Source organism: Penicillium hispanicum, assembly GCF_028827665.1.
Source record: "Penicillium hispanicum strain IBT 35686 chromosome Unknown utg000004l_segment0_segment0, whole genome shotgun sequence".
Taxonomy (NCBI): Eukaryota; Fungi; Ascomycota; class Eurotiomycetes; order Eurotiales; family Aspergillaceae; genus Penicillium; species Penicillium hispanicum.
In genome coordinates this window covers 3,285,288-3,302,409 of record NW_026623196.1, presented here as the reverse complement: position 1 = coordinate 3,302,409, position 17,122 = coordinate 3,285,288, and the positions used below count along the sequence as shown (strand labels likewise).

General features: G+C 53.0%; 8 protein-coding genes across 8 annotated transcripts; 2 read left to right on the top strand and 6 right to left on the bottom strand.

Moving 5' to 3' along the window:
• Positions 1–1,233: 1,233 nt before the first annotated feature.
• rtt106 (putative negative regulator of DNA transposition (Rtt106)) lies at positions 1,234–2,851 on the bottom strand (the record flags this gene model as incomplete). Its single annotated transcript, XM_056944205.1, has 4 exons — positions 1,234–1,805; positions 1,885–2,241; positions 2,313–2,660; positions 2,749–2,851. 4 exons carry the CDS (start codon positions 2,849–2,851, stop codon positions 1,234–1,236), a joined length of 1,380 nt encoding a protein of 459 aa, XP_056801088.1.
• A 342-nt stretch (positions 2,852–3,193) lies between these two features.
• N7459_005020 (mitochondrial 54S ribosomal protein uL24m) lies at positions 3,194–4,338 on the bottom strand (the record flags this gene model as incomplete). The annotated part of the gene is made up of 2 exons (XM_056944204.1): positions 3,194–3,847; positions 3,922–4,338. 2 exons carry the CDS (start codon positions 4,336–4,338, stop codon positions 3,194–3,196), a joined length of 1,071 nt encoding a protein of 356 aa, XP_056801087.1.
• Positions 4,339–4,963: 625 nt separating this feature from the next.
• N7459_005019 (MFS general substrate transporter) lies at positions 4,964–6,656 on the bottom strand (the record flags this gene model as incomplete). The annotated part of the gene is made up of 2 exons (XM_056944203.1): positions 4,964–5,336; positions 5,398–6,656. The coding sequence occupies 2 exons, from the start codon at positions 6,654–6,656 to the stop codon at positions 4,964–4,966; spliced, it is 1,632 nt and encodes a 543-aa protein (XP_056801086.1).
• Positions 6,657–7,196: 540 nt separating this feature from the next.
• Positions 7,197–8,683, bottom strand: N7459_005018 (uncharacterized protein; the record flags this gene model as incomplete). Its single annotated transcript, XM_056944202.1, has 3 exons — positions 7,197–7,709; positions 7,932–8,331; positions 8,385–8,683. The coding sequence occupies 3 exons, from the start codon at positions 8,681–8,683 to the stop codon at positions 7,197–7,199; spliced, it is 1,212 nt and encodes a 403-aa protein (XP_056801085.1).
• A 1,234-nt stretch (positions 8,684–9,917) lies between these two features.
• N7459_005017 (uncharacterized protein) lies at positions 9,918–10,196 on the bottom strand (the record flags this gene model as incomplete). The annotated part of the gene is made up of 1 exon (XM_056944201.1): positions 9,918–10,196. The coding sequence occupies one exon, from the start codon at positions 10,194–10,196 to the stop codon at positions 9,918–9,920; it is 279 nt and encodes a 92-aa protein (XP_056801084.1).
• A 71-nt stretch (positions 10,197–10,267) lies between these two features.
• N7459_005016 (uncharacterized protein) lies at positions 10,268–10,744 on the top strand (the record flags this gene model as incomplete). Its single annotated transcript, XM_056944200.1, has 1 exon — positions 10,268–10,744. The coding sequence occupies one exon, from the start codon at positions 10,268–10,270 to the stop codon at positions 10,742–10,744; it is 477 nt and encodes a 158-aa protein (XP_056801083.1).
• A 1,734-nt stretch (positions 10,745–12,478) lies between these two features.
• rho1 (Rho family GTPase RHO1) lies at positions 12,479–13,490 on the top strand (the record flags this gene model as incomplete). Its single annotated transcript, XM_056944199.1, has 5 exons — positions 12,479–12,546; positions 12,642–12,669; positions 12,816–13,013; positions 13,115–13,249; positions 13,323–13,490. The coding sequence occupies 5 exons, from the start codon at positions 12,479–12,481 to the stop codon at positions 13,488–13,490; spliced, it is 597 nt and encodes a 198-aa protein (XP_056801082.1).
• An 885-nt stretch (positions 13,491–14,375) lies between these two features.
• Positions 14,376–17,030, bottom strand: N7459_005014 (uncharacterized protein; the record flags this gene model as incomplete). The annotated part of the gene is made up of 4 exons (XM_056944198.1): positions 14,376–15,218; positions 15,274–16,551; positions 16,606–16,699; positions 16,756–17,030. 4 exons carry the CDS (start codon positions 17,028–17,030, stop codon positions 14,376–14,378), a joined length of 2,490 nt encoding a protein of 829 aa, XP_056801081.1.
• Between the last annotated feature and the right edge of the window lie 92 nt (positions 17,031–17,122).

The following is a 17,122-nucleotide window of genomic DNA, read 5'->3' as shown; positions in this document are numbered from 1 at the left end:
GAGAGGGAGAGGAGGAAGGGTGGTGGAAGAGGAGGAGAGGGAGAAGTTCTGTGAGAAGGGAGCGGAGGGTATTGGGCCCGTATTTGGTACCCTGGAGACACACCCCTGCCTGGGCCGGCTGTGGGAAACACCGCAAGACGCTGCGCCGCCTCGGCGAAGCACGGGGCCTTGCGGTCACAAGCCTGTAATGACCTGTATTGCCCTCGTCACCAGCGTTATTATCGAACGTTGGGAACTCTGATCCGCCATTTCTCTCAACTACAGGCGCTCGACGGCGCAGTCCAATTCATTCTGCTACTGAGTGTTCTTTGCGAGGCGTCCTTCTTCTGCCCTACGTGGATCGCGGGCCAACCATGAACCTTGACTGTCTCGACCACTGCAGGCCTAGCGCGCGAACAGCTAGCGAGAGACGGTGATTCGGCCGCGGCCGCAGAACCTGCTTCCCTCGGTGCTCGTGAAACGCCCCAATCGAGGGTGCTCAGGTCGGCGCTTCCGACCCTGCATCACCGACCATGCCAGGTACTGGGTGGTCATGGTAGTAGTGAGAATGCGCAGAAGGTCCGTACGGAGAGGAGAGGTCCGAGGTCACCCAGGCTTAACATTAACAGATTGACATTGCCGGGGCGGAGGGGCCCAAGAATGAGAGCCCACGGCGGTGCCGATTTTTCTTTTCCTCTTTCAGGGCCTTTGGAGACAGGCTCCATTGACCCATTCATGCTAGTTGCCAGACTCGGTCTGGAATGCGCTTAATCAAGCGGTAAGATTACGGCGTCTTGGCACCCGAAGCTTCTCAACGATCGCCAGGTGCAGGATTCGGCTACCAGAACCAACTGTCTAGTTAACTATCCAGTCCGAAGTACGCCAATGATCGTAGATTTGATCTTTATGCATCTATGGGCTACCCTACGACCCAAGTGACCGCCAGGGCAAGTCAATATATGCAATGCATCTGCCTCCATTGACAGCTGCCGTCGCAGACGGATTAGCTCTATGCTGGATTTGACACGTCTTCGACCCACGGCCCACCCGGGGATTCTCGACGGAGCTGCAAGATACGGTGTAGAGATAGGGTCGCAGTTTCAAGAATACGGCAGATACATGGGTAAATCAATCCTTCCAAGAGGGCCTAGGAAAGGGCCCAATTGCCATGCATGGCCATTATATTTCAGAGTACGCGGGTAACAGGGGAGCGACATAAGGCCGGGCGAACACCAGCAGCGATCAGGGCAACGCCTATTCGTCATTCGGAATGCCCTCGGCTTCACTACCAAGTTCATGGTGAATGAGGTCCTCATCCCCATCGCTATCCGCATCGGCATCCTCGTTTTCATCCTCGTCATCATCTTCGTCGCTGCTGGAGCCGCTCCCCTCACTATCCCCGTCGCTACCGGGATCGTAATCTTCCTCGTCTTCCTCCTCCTGGTCTTCGAGCTCTCGCTGTGCTTTTTGGAGCTCACTCTCCTCTTCACCAACAGGCCCCTCCTCGTTGGTGGCAGCAGCATCCTGGTTCTTGCCATTCACATTGTACACCTTGGCGCGTCGTGCTTCCGCCAAACTGGCATCCTGCAAACCGTGCCGCTTGATGTACGTGTCAATGCCGCTGAAATCGGCCTGGTCAATCATAGAAAACTCGAATTCCAAAGTATCCTCCTCGGATCCGTTGCGCGGGCGGGCGAGAACATTAAGGTTGAATGTGCGCTGCAGCACCGATGTGTATGAGACCGAATCGATCGTGTCGAAGGAAAAGAACAGCAACGGTTTCTTGAATGCGAACAGGATTCCCGTCGAGAGAAGAAAAAGGTAGCCTACGAGCCAGCGCATTAGTATAACATGCATACACACTCGCCGTATCCCCTAATTGCACTCGCATGGAGCCGCACGTACCTTCCTTGCTGCCCCGGAAGGCCTTGACATGAAATGCTTTCTCACCCTTACGGTGTGCCTCCGGCATAGCGCTCACGAATTCTCTTTCATCGGGTCGCACGACGTTTATGTTGGGTAGATTGTCATTCAGGATCTTCCGGATGAGCCCTTCGGCCGTCTCGCCCGCGTTATGGCCAATCTGCTGTCCAGATCCATTGAATGCGGCCTTGGCCGGTCCATCCGCGACGGTGAAAACCATAGCTTCAGCGGCCGGAGTACCCTCCGGCGGCGGCGTAATCCCATCGGCGAACTCGGGAATGATACAAAAGTTGAACTGTTTTTGCGTCTTCTCTGGGACAGGAAGGACGAGGGCATGGCCTGGTCGTAAAACGTTGCAATACGTCAGTCTCCCTCCCCACTCATCAGATGTATTCCAACGAAAGACTCACGGATCCGGTCCATCGAGGCCCCAAATTCTATCTCCTTGGTCGTCTGGTTCCTTGCACGCAAGCAGCTGTTCCCGGCAGTAACCTCGAGCGTGAGCTTCTTGCGCTGTGGGATCGCAAACGAAATATCCTGGGCGTAGAACTGAATCGGCGCACTGCTGTCCTTCACATCAACTGGCGCCTGCGCAGTCTGTGCCGAGTCCCCATTCTGTATCTTGCGCTTCTTTGCGGCAGGGCCGTCGCTGGGCGGCGGCACAGGCGGAAGGGAAGAAGTATTGGCAGTCCTGGCCAGCAGGGTGCATGTATATTGAGCAAGGTCCTCAAACAATGGTTTGTGTTGCGGAGTAGTTCCTAGAGAATCGAATTGTTGCACGGTCAGCGGGTGGTCGGCAAGTCATTTCGGTCGTGTGGGCGTGGATGCGCTGTTGGTTGTACGCACCGATCGCATCGTAGACTCGTTTCTTCAGAGAAGATTCTGAGGCGAATGCTTCCTCAATAGCGGCGATGGGCGCACCGGCTGAGTTAATTGCAGCAAATGCCATCTTGAATGCAGCTGCCCGGAGGTGAAAGCAGCGCTGGAAGGTATGGTGAGGAAGGGTCGGAAACGAGGATTAAGAATGGCGTTCGAGACGCGGAACCCGCCTGTGGTCCCCTGATGGGCCGCGCATCGGCGTTGAGCTAAAACCCCCTACGTTCAGCTCGTGCTGCAGTGTACTCGGTCAATTCAATCGCTGAGAACAATGATCAAAAGAAAAGGCTATGATGATTGTTCCCTTGGGAAATAGAGAATTCGATATAGTTGCCATACTAAAATACAGTTGAGTTTGTACACATCGCTATCTTAAAAACAAACGGCACTCCTTCCAGCGATCCTCTCGGCGCAGTTAAGCAGACTCTTTGGCCGCGGTTTGCTTTTGCGCCTGGTTCGTGTTCATATAATTTTCAATGAACTCGCGTGTGTCCTTGTTCAGCTTCATGTTGCCATTTTTCTTCAGCATGGCCTTCTTGCTTTCGGTGCTCTTGGCAGCAAGCATCTGTCTGAGTTCTCCCTTGGGAGTGAGTAAGGACTGGCTCTGGAGGTATTCTTGCCGGTATTCTTCCATAACCTTCTCCCTCACATACTCGGGATCGTGGCGTGTCCGGAACCTGGAGTACTTGCCCCGTAGTTCGTCAAGCACGCTGGGCGGGAAAGGAGAGTTCTCCAAAGAAGGTACCCAGGTCGGGAACTCAGCCTCCTCTAACAATGTATCCCATTTCCCGGTCTCAATGTTCGGCTCCTCCTCTTTCGGCCAAGGAATTTCCATGTTCAGTCCGGAGACGTAGCGGGAATGGCGTGGGAGTTTACTCCAGGATGGCCGCTCGAGGTAAGGCCCTCCTGCATAAGCATGTTGTACAATGTGGTCTCGCGTGGTTCCGTTCGGATCCTCAAGCGCGATGACATGTCGGATGTTGTCCATGGGCACCGGCATGCTCTGGGCGAGAACATCGGACTTGATTCCCATGGCGGTTTTGGCCCACTCGGGAACATTGATATCGGCCTAGAGGAGGAACCAATTGGTCAGTGGCTTTGCTAAGGACAAGGCAATCGGGACGACGGAAGGGTCAGTCGCACCATGTTGACGTCCTTAATCAGAACGGTCTCGCTATCCTCGTTGATTTGGCTAATTTCGTTGATTTTGCCTTGGTCCCGACCTCGAATAACACAGACTCGGTCTCCAGCAGCGAAGAGGATGTGCTTCCGGCGCAGGTGCTTGGGGATCTTGGGAGGGTGCATCAACGCAGCGTCGAGTGAACCGAATGTCCGGGCTTCTGGCCCGACATCTCGCTGCGGTGCCAGAGCGCCCTTTTTCCAATCCTCCCAGCGGGCATTTCGTGCTGCTTTGATGTTGTCGATCACCGCTCTGTTGTAATCCTTGCGGACACGGATCGTGTCCTTGCGATCTGCCAGGGCTTCCTCTCGCTGGGCCCTCAGGATCTTTGACTGGGCCTGCTTCCGGGCAGTGGCCGTCCTTTGAATGACCTTCTGCATTGTGGCGAATTGGTGGCCCAGCAATGGCTGAACGTGGCTGCTCGTCAGTAACTCGCAATGCGCGGACGGGAAAATTGCGGCCGCATCGCCAGTCACGTGCAGCGGCGCCAAATAGGGGATTAGTTAAGCGTGATCTACTTCCAACAGTGTCTACTCTGCGCAATTGTTCTAGAAACTGTGAATTAAATGGTAGTGTTTCTTTTTTCGGTGTTCAAGCTTTTAGGCGTCATTGAGTAGAAAGGCTTTATTGACATGGAGCTCGAACTGAAAAACTAATCTGCAATTTGGAGTCTCTCAACAGCGAGATAAGCAGAAATATATTCCTACAGCAGCAAGATTAACGTGTTTAAAGCTAGACTATATATTGCATCAATCAACTAGGTTTGGAGCTTTTTATTCCTTTATTCAGACATGGAGCCCTAAGAGTCAACTAAAAGCCCCTGGAATCTTCAGATACTACCCCCAACCCAGAGCGCAGAGATTACCATGTCCATGAGAACTCACATTCCGTAGTTGAGTACATATATCAGATGCCGAATATGATAATTCAATGCTGCCAGCAGCGGTCATATAGCTAATTAGGCATTTAAATTATAAATCCCAAACCGTGAGGATTCAAGTCCCATCAGATTCTTTCCCTCCCCACCCAATGCCGAAACCTCCTTGCTGGCAAGCCCAAATTGAACATCTGGTCAATCTCATCGCTTGTTCTCCCCTTCATTTCCGGGATTGTCCACCATGCCAGCACAACCATCACCAAGCAGAGCGCACAGAAAATAAACCCTGTTTTGGCACCGAGGTTTCCCGCGTCTTTGTTGTAGAGATAGGGTAATACGAAGCTTAGCAGGATAGTCGAGCCCTGGGAGCCTAGGCTGCCAATACCCTGAGTATTGGCTCGCAGTCTCAGAGACGAAGTTTCTCCACAGACGATGTACGAGGCGGGCCATACACCCACTCCACAGACCACAGTGATGACCACCATCGTGATAGCAGTGTACCTATCTCTTAGGTTAGCTGAGAATAGCAAGACTCAAAAACGAGGAGAAGGGAGTGTCGTACCAAGCAGAAACCATCCCGGACCAACATCCAGCTATACCAATTCCAAGCCATAGAAGAGTGGCGACGGACAAGGTACTTAAGATAAGCCGCCGGCGGCCAACGCAGCTGGCAACAAACACGCTTGCGGCATTGGCAACGAGTCCCAGACTAACGCCGAGGATAAGAATCAATAAGCTGGTTGACTCTTTCATGCCGATCAGCTGGAGAAAGTAACTGGCGTGTGAAAGGAGTGGGAGTCCAAATAAGGCGGGCATCAACGATGCAAAGGCCACGATCATGGTTCGCCGTAAGTTGCCTTCCCGGAAACACTCCCAATAGGATGCCTGCCGTCCCCTTTGCTTCTCCAGCTCGAGAGATCCTTGCATTTCCTTGAGAAGCTGTCCGCAGTCCTGATCCACAGTATAAAGCTTCTGCAAGGAACTATGAGCATCAAGCACTCTTCCTGTGCGCGTAAGAAATGTCGGACTCTCAGGGACGAAAAGAGCGATGAGGAATACGACCGCGGAGAATGGCCACATGGAGTTGAATGTCACCAAGTATGAGTTACTGTTGTCCCCTCCAGATGACATGAAAATAGTAATGCTCCCCACAAGCTCGCCAACCATGGTGAAAGTAGGCAGGAGAGCCAGTGCCGAGCCACGGAGACACGGAGGTGTTGTCTCTGAGATGTAGGTCCGGGCAGTTGTCGTGATAACCCCAATCGCAATCCCTTGGACCGTCTCGCCGATCAAGAACATGCCTCGTCTTGCGCCAATATTCCTCGGCAGATAGGACGTATAGACAATAGCCACCGCCACAGCTGAAACTATAGTCCCTATGGCCAATGGCCACTTTCGGCCGGCACGGTTCTGCCAGGGGCCTGACATGAGCGATCCTGTGATCTGGCCGATACATGCCGATGCACTCCACAAGGACAGCCACAGGGAGGGAATGATGTAGTTGCTCGGATTGGCGCCATATTGCTCGCCGAAGTCTTTCTGAAACTGGGTCACCGACGGGACTGTGTTCACAATGGCACTATCATAGCCGGACAAAAGAAAAGCTGTAGCTAGCCCAACTGCCCATGCGGTGATCTTAGGATGGCGTCGAATATTCTGCAGAATCGAGGGGTTGGGCGTGGAAATGCTTTTCTGGCTGTCAGTATTAGAACTTGGCAGCATTTGTAGAGCTGAAGACTTCGTATGCAAGAAAAGGTACTCCGGGCTCGACGCTTCAGAGTCGCCATCCGAGTTCTGGTGTGAAGGACTTGGGAGTTGCATGGTCGTGTGTGAGCGCAAGCCAAATCAGCCCGGCTGGATATCAGCGATGATCAAATATTGGTAGGGCAGCCGAGAATTTCATATACTTAAAGCCCCGTGGAGCGCGGTAAGGTTTGAAAACTTGGGGGCGGCTTTATGGACAGGGAAAGATCGACGGACACCCTCATTTTGGGCTGATAAGATGAGGCCTCCAGGGGGTTTGCATTTTCTCTGAACTTACTTCTGAATTTTAATTCTGACACGACTCTGAAAAGTCAAGTCTGCGCACCGAAATATCACAAATATGCTACAGCGATATCATTCACTCCATTCACTCCGAGGAGACTTGAGGTAGATAGCTCTGGGCTACTTGATCTGGTCTGAAAATACAAGAGCAGAGCCGGCTCAGGAAACAAGACAATGAGATGAATTCCAAAGAGCAACGAATAATCTAGAATTGCGAAAAAAGAGACCTAAAAAACAGCAGCACGTATAGCGAAAAGAAACCGGAAACGATGCACCGTCAGTTCCATAGACGGCCATATACAAGAGCTCGAGATACTAGGAAAACAGCGACGTCAAAAATCTCCTTCGGACTGGAGGGTTTTCAGGACGGCCGCCAGGTATGGCCAGCCCAGGGTCGGCATTCTCAATCATCGCGATGAGATCGCGCCTTGAATCGGCCAGGAGTAGTTGGCGACGATTATTCGGAACGTAAGCACTAAAGACCAATTCTCGCCACCACGAGCCACTCATTCGCATGGTAGTAGGCGAACGATAATTGTCTGGAAATACCAGGATCTCTCTGCGTACCCATCGTGAAAGGGGACGATCGGGAGTATTGCCCAACACTCTCAAGTTGACTTGGATCGTGTCAACGAGCACAAGGCCATTGGCAGTAACCGTCGTAGTCGGCCCTAAGGTAAACAGGTACGGGCGCGAGGGATCAGCTACTGACCGTATCATATCTACATCGCTATCCCACAAGGAAGTGCAAGAAGACCCGGTATCGTCCAAGAATTCTATCGTGATGCCCTCCCCGTCGTACCCGGGAACGCGAAGCTCAAGATACACCTGTCATCATCCGGACTCATTAGCATTTGATATTCAAGGTAGGTTACTAGGGGATGATACATTATGATGCATGTAGCCATGACCCAGCTTAATTGCTTCTTGCCGGTAGCCTTTATAGCTTGGCAAAGGCCCCGGTCCTCTCGTCTGAAGAATTGGCCTCCGATATTAGTCCGACAGGTGTACAGATGTATTTCTGGCATAGCAATGGGAGGATTAACGTACACCTTCCACCCAGAACCCCTTCTCACCGTTATTCTCACTAGCAACCTGTTCAAATTCATCCCAGTCGAAATCTCGGACTCCGCCAATTTGCCGCCCCTGGGACCAGAAGGTGACCTTGTCTCCATACCAATCCAAATTGCCCGACTGGTATGCTTTGATAAGGGCATATACGTTAGGAAGTTGTTCGTACCGATCGCCCTTCTTTTCCAGGCTCTCTTTGATGAAGTCCAGGGAGTGAAGCCGCTGGCAAACTTCAAAGCTGTAGCCTGGCGCCGTCGAAGCTATTTCGTCCTGCAACGCCTTTTTCTTCTCATACTTCTCCAGCTTGATTTCAAAGAATTTGGGGAGAATCCCGGTCTCGATACGCTCATGACAACGTTGAATGTTGCCCTCGATGTCGCTTGTGGATTTTCAGCTTAGTATCTTGATAACAGACTCATGTGGGACACATACCTCTCGTGGAGATCAGGTTCATTGAGACTCCATTCCCACTCCTTTGGGATTTTGGTGATATCCGTGATAGGAGGGTCCTGTTTAGGCCATGATCGAGGTGGCCCGGCTTTTGCTTTTGTTTTTGCTTTTGATTTTTGTAGAGAAGAATCCTCCACAGTCGAGCTTCGGCGAATCTTCTCCGTCGCATTGTGAATTTTGGAGCGTATAGTCTGGACGGTAGATCGTTGGGGCTTTTTTCTCGGTGGCTCGCCTTGACTCTTATCCGTGGCCTGCCTCTTTCGCTTGCCGCCTTTGGCCATACTGAATGATAGGAGAGGATGTTGAGTAGTAAACGGAAAGAAGATGGAGATGTATGGGACTCTGAAGCAATAGGCGAAACCAGATCGTTGCACTTATATTCCAGTGGCTATCTTGAGGGCTCGAGGAAGAGTTTTCTTTGTATATCGGGCACTGGACTTGGATGCTCCATAGACGGGAAATTCCTTCCACACGCCAGCCGTAGAGTCAAATGTGCCTTTGAACGGTAATCCGGGATGATGAGTTCTTTGTCTTCCTCGAATCGATGCCCATGCCTCTCCGATTCGGCATTTTCTTTCATACGCAGAGGGGTAGTCTGTCTCCGAATTGTACGAAAATAGTGACCTAGGTTTCTCGGCAGGCTTGAGAATTTTCAGAACACACGGGTTTCACGCGTGAGCGCATACCTTCTTGCACGTAAAGTCAAGATGGGCGACTTTCGGGCTCGAAGATTGCGAAGCAAGAGACCTCGAAGCTCGTGAAAAAATAGGTCTAAGAAACTAGAAACCATCAATCCTCCATGGTGTCAGCTCAATAACGTCCAGGTGGCGCATTAAAGAGTGTTAGCAGTCATTGACCGCTGAGCAGAGACACTCGCATATACATCGTTCCTCAGGGGTCCCCTGGGGCCGAAACCACAAAACGTACGATTCTTTGACTTGCTCCTACCTCCCCATTCTCATAACGGGGCCTTGAGCACCAATCATATACCTTCCAGAGATGGCGAAGACATGGCCTGCTCCCTTACCGTCAGGAATCTTTGTCTGATCCAGGCTGGTGTTGATCGGAAATATTTCACTAAGCGGGCGGAAATTGACTGGTTCCAGTCGTTTCGTGTCAATTCTGGATCATCGTGAAAGGTGCCGAGAATGCGATCTCGATTGAAATTGAGGAAGAGCGGCTTTGGAGAATTATTGTAGATTGCTGGTTACAGTGGCGTCAACTAATACTGAGGCACCTACTTACTACCAGCGCCTTCTCCGAACCAAAAAGGGATTTGATGTCGCCACATAGAAGAGCCACAGTACGCTCTTTGTAAAATAGATCACTAGGGTGCCTCATGACTGGATGACTATGAGACACTTGAAGATTGTCAGATCAATGTTGCTTTAATACTTACGGCGGCAACTGTCCTTGACCGGCTGGGTTGACAAAGCACGCCAGATCACTTGGATCAAAGGTAGATTACTCGGTCACCATCAAATCCCGAAGATCATCAGAGATGACTCTAGATGGTCAAATACCTCTTCCATCCAGCTCTTTCAAGACCGGATGTGGAATTCGTTCAGCCATATGGCAACCCACCATGGCAGGCGTGTTGGAGTCCGTCCCGTACCAGAGACGAAGATCCTTGAGAGCGAGCCGGTCCAGCGCAAACCCCCAGTCTGACATCAAGACGCGACCGTCGTCCGAGATGGGCACCACGCCATTCGGATAAGCCTCTTGGAGGGATGCCATCACGAGGCCCATAACTCCAGGCTGTTCACCAATGACCTCGCGATCCCTGGGCGTCATGGCAGCCAGCCAACTCCTTGGGCTTGGCTAGATCCGACGCCTGAGACGAACTGCCGAACAGGGCCACCCACATGAGACGAGCCAACCAGGGTGTATACACCATGGCCTTCAGCAGAAGGCGCAACCCGAACGATGCGTCGCTGGTGCCCAACCGCCACGGGCCTAAGCCCGACACGCCGAACATGTCGTACCGGGGCAGCTTGAGATGGCACGTCAACTCGCGTGCATCGGTGGGCCAGTCCGAGAGCTTGCGCTGCAGCGGTGGGGTGGACAGGACGGTCGATGCCGATGACACACGCGTTCACCTCGCAGTCCACGCGATGGAAGCCGGCTGCATCCAGCCGCGACCGAGGGAAACCATGGCAGACACAGAGTGGGGTGGTATACTCCTCGCGCGAGCCAAGTTCTGCAAAGCTTCATACCGGTCGGACAAGGCCAAGGTTGGGTCTAGGTACCTGGCACGATGGGTCCTGGAGAAGGGAGCCGCTAGTCATGCTCGTCGATCGGTTTGCGGGAGCAGAAAGGCAGAAGGCGTGATCCAATGGTAACGAGAGCCAACGGGGCGGTGCTTTGAAAAACCGGAGCAGGCTGATGCTTGGTGAATAAGTAGGGGAGCGATAGCGTGTAGGAGTCCATGCACGAGAACCAGGCAAAACGCTCTGCCTATCCACGTAACCCCCGGTTTCTCCCCCTTTCTTTTTCCGGACTCCGAGAAATCGATAGCTCGAGGATTTTGGCCCCGATCGGTCTCCTATTTTTAGTCCATGCTCGTTTGGCTTGGAGGATGGACATGATGTACTTCTGCATGGGGACAACGCAGACATTTACGGAGTAGACCTGGAGACTCGCCGTCAATTCATGAGACACTAGCTTGATTGGCCTGGAGACGGACACATCCGCAAATTCGCGATGCCTGTGGAGCCGGGGCCCCTGGAAGTTGAGGCTGCTATCAGACTAGAGAGGAGGAAGGTCGCATCTCAGATTTTCAGCCGCGCTTTAGTGCCAGCCGAGAGCTTCCGGCCGAGGGGGGTTATTCATGTGCGAATGGAGGACAGGGGGCGCAGGAGACTACCGGTGGGATCGTCGCAGGAGAGTCAAGCATTTGGAGGATGCTGGGCACCGTTGATCTCAACGTTGCACGGGGGATGTTTTGAGTACGGATAAGAAGTCCGCGATAGACCTGACGGACCCGATTCAATCTGTCACTACCATAGGAGAAAGAGAGAGCGTTTGGTGTGATGGTGATAGGGGAGTACGGAGGTCGGTGCTTAGCTACTACTAAATAGGTACCAGCGGTTATCAGGTACGTATTTAGTAGCCTTTCTCTCCCTGTTGGCGATTGCCCCCGGGCGCAACACGACTATCCTTTCCAGCTTCCCGGGGGATTCCTCCCAGCGCCAATTTGGGATGCTCGAGTGCATGAATCCCCCCTTTCTTCAGGATGATATCAGAATCTCTGTCCATTGCACAACTGACCTCACGGGTGCACAGCCACCCTCGGTGGCTGAGTCCCAAGTGGGCCGTGACTGTTATGAGAGACGGTTGTGACGCGGATACCGACTCGCTCAGCCACACATAACCTGCTAGGGCTGGCTGGGTCATGGTATTACAGGCTGTGAGAGTATTGTGGTGGTTAAGGGGTCAGAGAAAGAGAGGGAGGATGAAAGCTGGAGAGGACAAAAGGAGTGTTGACTCTATAGTATGGAGTAACCTCCATTCTAATGGATATTCAGGGTATTCCTCCAGATTCACCCATCTATGCTCTGCCTAGCACTTTGTTCTCCCGTTCGTAGACTGTATCCAGGAGAAAGCGAGAGAGAAAAAAAAGAAACCGCCCATACACAAAAATACCCCCAACACGGTGTAATGGGGTATGGCCCATACCGGCCACCGCCCAGTTCTGGCCCAGTCACCACAACGAGGCGTGAAGAGAACAGCGTGAGCGACAAGCGCAACATAATTCTCCTCTTCCCTTCATCCTCCTCTCCCCTGGCTTTTGCATCGTGCATTAGCTACCCTTCTCTGTGATATCCCTCCTATCCCACAGTTTGCGTCAGACTTAATTACACACAGTATGCGACCGATCTCCCTTCTCCCTATTTCCCTCTCCATCCCCCCCCCCGGCTGCCTGAACTCGTCCCTTTCCCATCCATCCATCTCTCCTCCCCCTTCCCCTCCCCGCTGTCCCCATCACACGCTTTGCAAATATACTATTCTCCAGACCCAGACTCACTCCCTGACTGCTCTCCCTGGTTGCTGTTCCCACTAACTGCCTTCTAAAGATGGCTGAGATCCGCCGCAAGCTCGTCATCGTGGGCGATGGTGCCTGCGGTAAGACCTGTCTGCTCATGTAAGTCCCCCGACTCTGATATCAGGCGTCAAATCCCCCTCCGCATCTCCTGGATTCCCCTCGCCTTGTCTTCGAAACTGACCATTCCCTCACAGTGTCTTCTCGAAGGGCACCTTCCCTGAGGTGAGCTCCTATCTGGCTCCGATCCCAATCCCTGATAACATCTCCTATCTTTGATACGACCACGGCGAGCGCTGCGGCCGTCGCTGACGCAGTCGCATCCACCCACTTCCTGACCAGACCCGACTCTAACGCTGTCCTCTCTTCAGGTGTACGTCCCCACTGTCTTCGAGAACTACGTCGCCGATGTCGAGGTTGATGGCAAGCACGTCGAGCTGGCTCTTTGGGATACGGCTGGCCAAGAAGATTACGACCGCCTGCGTCCTTTGTCATACCCCGACTCGCATGTTATCCTGATCTGTTTTGCCGTCGATTCCCCCGATTCGCTCGACAACGTGCAGGAGAAGGTGAGTGCCTGGGATCCTCCCCTGTCCCCCCCCCCCTTCAGGCGATTACGGGTCTCGCCCAACAAGAGTGCATCGTGCTGACCCATGTTTGTTTCATCCAGTGGATTTCTGAGGTCCTGCATTTCTGCCAGGGTCTCCCTATCATCCTTGTTGGCTGCAAGAAGGATCTGCGCCATGACCCCAAGACCATTGAGGAGCTGAACAAGACCTCCCAGAGCCCCGTCACCGCTGACCAGGTATGCCTGCCTTTGTCCTTGTCTTTCCTCGATCTTCGCCATTCTCCGGACACAGTTAACACATTCAATACAGGGTGAGGAGGTTCGCAAGAAGATCGGTGCCTACAAGTACCTGGAGTGCTCGGCCCGCACCAACGAGGGTGTCCGTGAGGTCTTCGAGTCTGCCACCCGTGCGGCTCTGCTGAAGGCTGGCAAGCCTGGCAAGCCCGGCGGCAAGAAGCGCCCCTGCTTGATCCTGTAAACTACAGCCGTGGTGAGGCGGTCCAGCTCGAGCGAAGATCCGATCAACAGTCGAGAACTCGGGCAGATTTGGTTTCTTCGATTCTTCGTCGAACGGGGAGGGCGGCTGGGCCTGCATACGCGAGATCGTGGATAATTTCGAGCCCGGGCGCCTGAATTGAGGAATTCCGTGCGCCCTCCATCCCCGTCCTGCAGTTGGTCGACCTTGTGTTTCTCTTTTTGCCTTTATTTTGCAGAATTTGTCTAGGGAGGCGTTGTCTTCATCATAACCCTGTGGGCTTTTCTTTTCCCGTCTCTTCTTCCCCATTCGACACCGTGGATCTCAAATGACAAAGTTGCCCCGTCGGTGGCAGTATAAATCCCCCCTTTCCCTAAGCCAGAAAAAAGAGAGACAAAAAGATCAAAAAAAAAGAGCGAGAGGAGAGGAGAGAGGTCTCGGATGTAGCGCCGGTTGGGGACTTTGGCAACACCCTTGACTTGCCATGGAGTCGCCCCGTGTGATGATAGATGATTTCCGTCTTCCCCTTCGGATATCTCCCCTTTCCCCCAGCGAAGAGCTCCAACTTGTTTTCTTATTTACTATATTGATTCTGTCAAAGCTAATGCATGGAACCGTTTCTGATCTTGTCTTGGGACGCCCGCGCCAAATGTAAACAGAATATCCTGTAGTTCGCCACGAATCACTGGGCAGATCTCATTGCATGTCAGGTAACAATCTATCTATCTGGACGCCAATCTGCATCGTGGATACACGTCATCCGTATCACAGCCCGTACGCAGTGTACATACATCGTAAGTTCAAGTGATGGAGGAAATGGCCTGATATACTAAACGCAAAAGAACATCCCATTCAGCCAGACTCAAGCCCATACCGATGGACACCCCGTTATCGGTTGAGCCGCAGCAATCCTTCCACGTACCGCCTCGCGTCTACCCCAAACCCTTCCACCAGCTTCGAGGGCGTGGTATCAGCACCCCGTGACGGACCCAGCTTCGACGATGACGCCCCGCCCAGGTCCCGGAAGAACCGCGCGCCGCTGCTGATGCGGGCGTGGCTGGCGGGCGGGGTGTAGTCGCTCGCTTTGCGGACGAGGAATGCTTCCTGTGCCTGCGGCGGAGGCGGGCTCGGCGAGGGACGAGTCGGGGAGCGGGGTTCTTCGGTCATGGAGGAGAGCGCGGCGGATGAGGATGCGGAGGAGAGGGCTGGTGGGGTCGGAGACGGGGGTGTGGGTTGTGGAAGGCGGACCCAGACGATCCACCATCCGCGGTTGGTTTTGCAGGTTCGTTCGAGCTCTTGGGGGCGGGTACGGCTGTCGATGTATGTGGTGAGGAGACGGTGGTGGATGGCGAGGCTCTCAACGCGGGAGAGGGGTGGTTTGGTTGCGAGTTGGGAAGGGGACGAGGACGGGGTGCGCGGAGAATTATGGTTCTCTGGGTGGGTTGAGGGTGGGTTCAGGGATGGGATGTTGGGTATCGAGGAGCGGATGGTCAAGTTTGATGGGTCGTAAACTAGGTCGTAAAGTGGCTGGGCTCGTGAAGAGAATCGTTTACTGGGATCGCCGGTGTTGTCGGACATGGCGATACGGGAGGCTGCTGTCGTTGGCGATGTGGATGATAAAAGTGGGTTTTGAAGAGGCCCCAGTTGATGGTGGATGCTGGAGTATAGCGCCGGGGATGATAGAGATGGGGTATTGGGCTCGAATAGAAAGGTGAACATAAAAGGTTGGTGCTGTTGAGAGTCCAGTTAGCCGATGAGCATGGCTGTTCTAGATGGGAATTCATACCACATATATTACAGCCTGAAGCTTTTTCAGATCACCATTGTTATCTGAGGTATCCATGTGGACGTGAAGAGTTCGGTGAACTATACGAGACTTGATTTTGTGAGCATCAGACTCGGACACCGGGCTCTCTTCTTCGAGGTCATCCAATCTGTCTAGATCGTCACGAGGCCCAAGGACAAAACGACCCGACGTAGGAGTCTTGTTTTGCGTTGCGTTTACTCCAAATTGTGGCCTATTTGTTGGAGGGTGTGTGGCATCGGTGATCGGTTCGGCCGTGGATGATCTGCCTGGCTCGGCAGGAGAGACCCCAGGTGGAGGTGAAGAAGTCGACTTTGTAGAGAGACTCCATGACGAGCCATACCCAAGAGTCAGGTATTTCATGACTGCTTCGGTTCCAAAAGCGGACATCCCAGTCTTTTGATCGCTTCCAGGTGGCGAGCTTTCAGCACTCCTTTCGGGAGTATTCCCCTGGGTCTCTGGAATGGCTTGTGGCGCTGTCATAACAAGCGGACGAGGAATACCCGGCGTATGACTGCTTTCGGGGGTCGAAGGCTGAGCACTGTCGTGACGATCCTTGGAATTTTTCGTCCCGGAACGTTGCCTCCCTCGGTGTCTCCGTGGTCTTCGTCGCCGCACCGAGCTTGGGTCCCGCCCAACCCCGTAAGCTGCATCCCCATATCGGTAGATCCATTCCATCCAGTGCGAAACATGCACCAAAGATGATCGAGCAAGAGCATTGACACCAGAGAAAATGACCCCGTCAGCCGGCCGAGGGTCGGTGTCCGAGCCCAACCATGCATCTTCGCCACCAGAGTTGGCTATGGACGCGGATGTCCCAGCTTGAAGTGACGGGTCACCGAACCTTGAGACAACCAAGTCCAATAGGCCATCGGTTCTCGTCACAAAATCTTCAAGGACCTCCCGTTCTCCACTGCCCCATTCTTCCTCTCCGACTCCAATTCCTAACTCACCGCCAGCGGCTAGTTTGATCCCGTTATAGATATCCACGATAGGGCTTCCAGTCAAGAGAAGCTCCCAATTCCAAGCAAAATTCTCCCAGAAGCGGTCTAGGAAGATACAGAACGAGAGCCTGCCCACTCGGCTATATAGATCCCCGAGAGAGAAGTCGTGGAGGAGAAGGAATATCGAATGGGCGCGTCGCAGTTGTTGGATGAGTAGGTGCGGTGGTCCCATTTCTCTGGACGAGTATTGAAATGAAGGCAGTGCAGAATTATCGCTTGAAGGACCTTCAGCAGGAAGCCGAGTGAAGTCAATGGACTAATTGGAGCTCAATCATGGTATTCGCAGCATTGGAATTTGAACTATACTCACGGCAACAATCCACCAATCCTTCTCCAATTCAAGGAGAACTATCCGCGCCTTTTCTGTCTCGACGTACTCTAGCGACTTGTCAGGCGAGAAGTTACTATATCAAAACCGAATGAGCATTCTGCGTCTCGTATTAAAGGATGCGATGCCCACCTCGCGAAGCTCACCATCCCCTGCGCTAGGCCTATCTGGCGCAGTCGCTCATTTTTTCCATCTTCAGATAGTTTGCTACTTTTTTCCTCAGCAGCAGAACTATCCGTACGTTGCAGTTGCTTCGATCTTGAAGTGTAGAACACAATCTGATCCTCTATCGTCTCGTCGGTGGGTCCGAGGGTTGGGTTGTAGATGGCAAGGAAAGACAGCTGCGCGGGGATCGCCGAGTCGGAGTCGCTTTCAGGCATCGCATCGCTAGCGTGAGAAACTGGCATCAAAAGACCACAGCCCAATGGAAGCAGTTATTGCGGAGCAACAAGACGTGGGACCGATATGATGTTGACATCACGTGACATTGTTATCGATA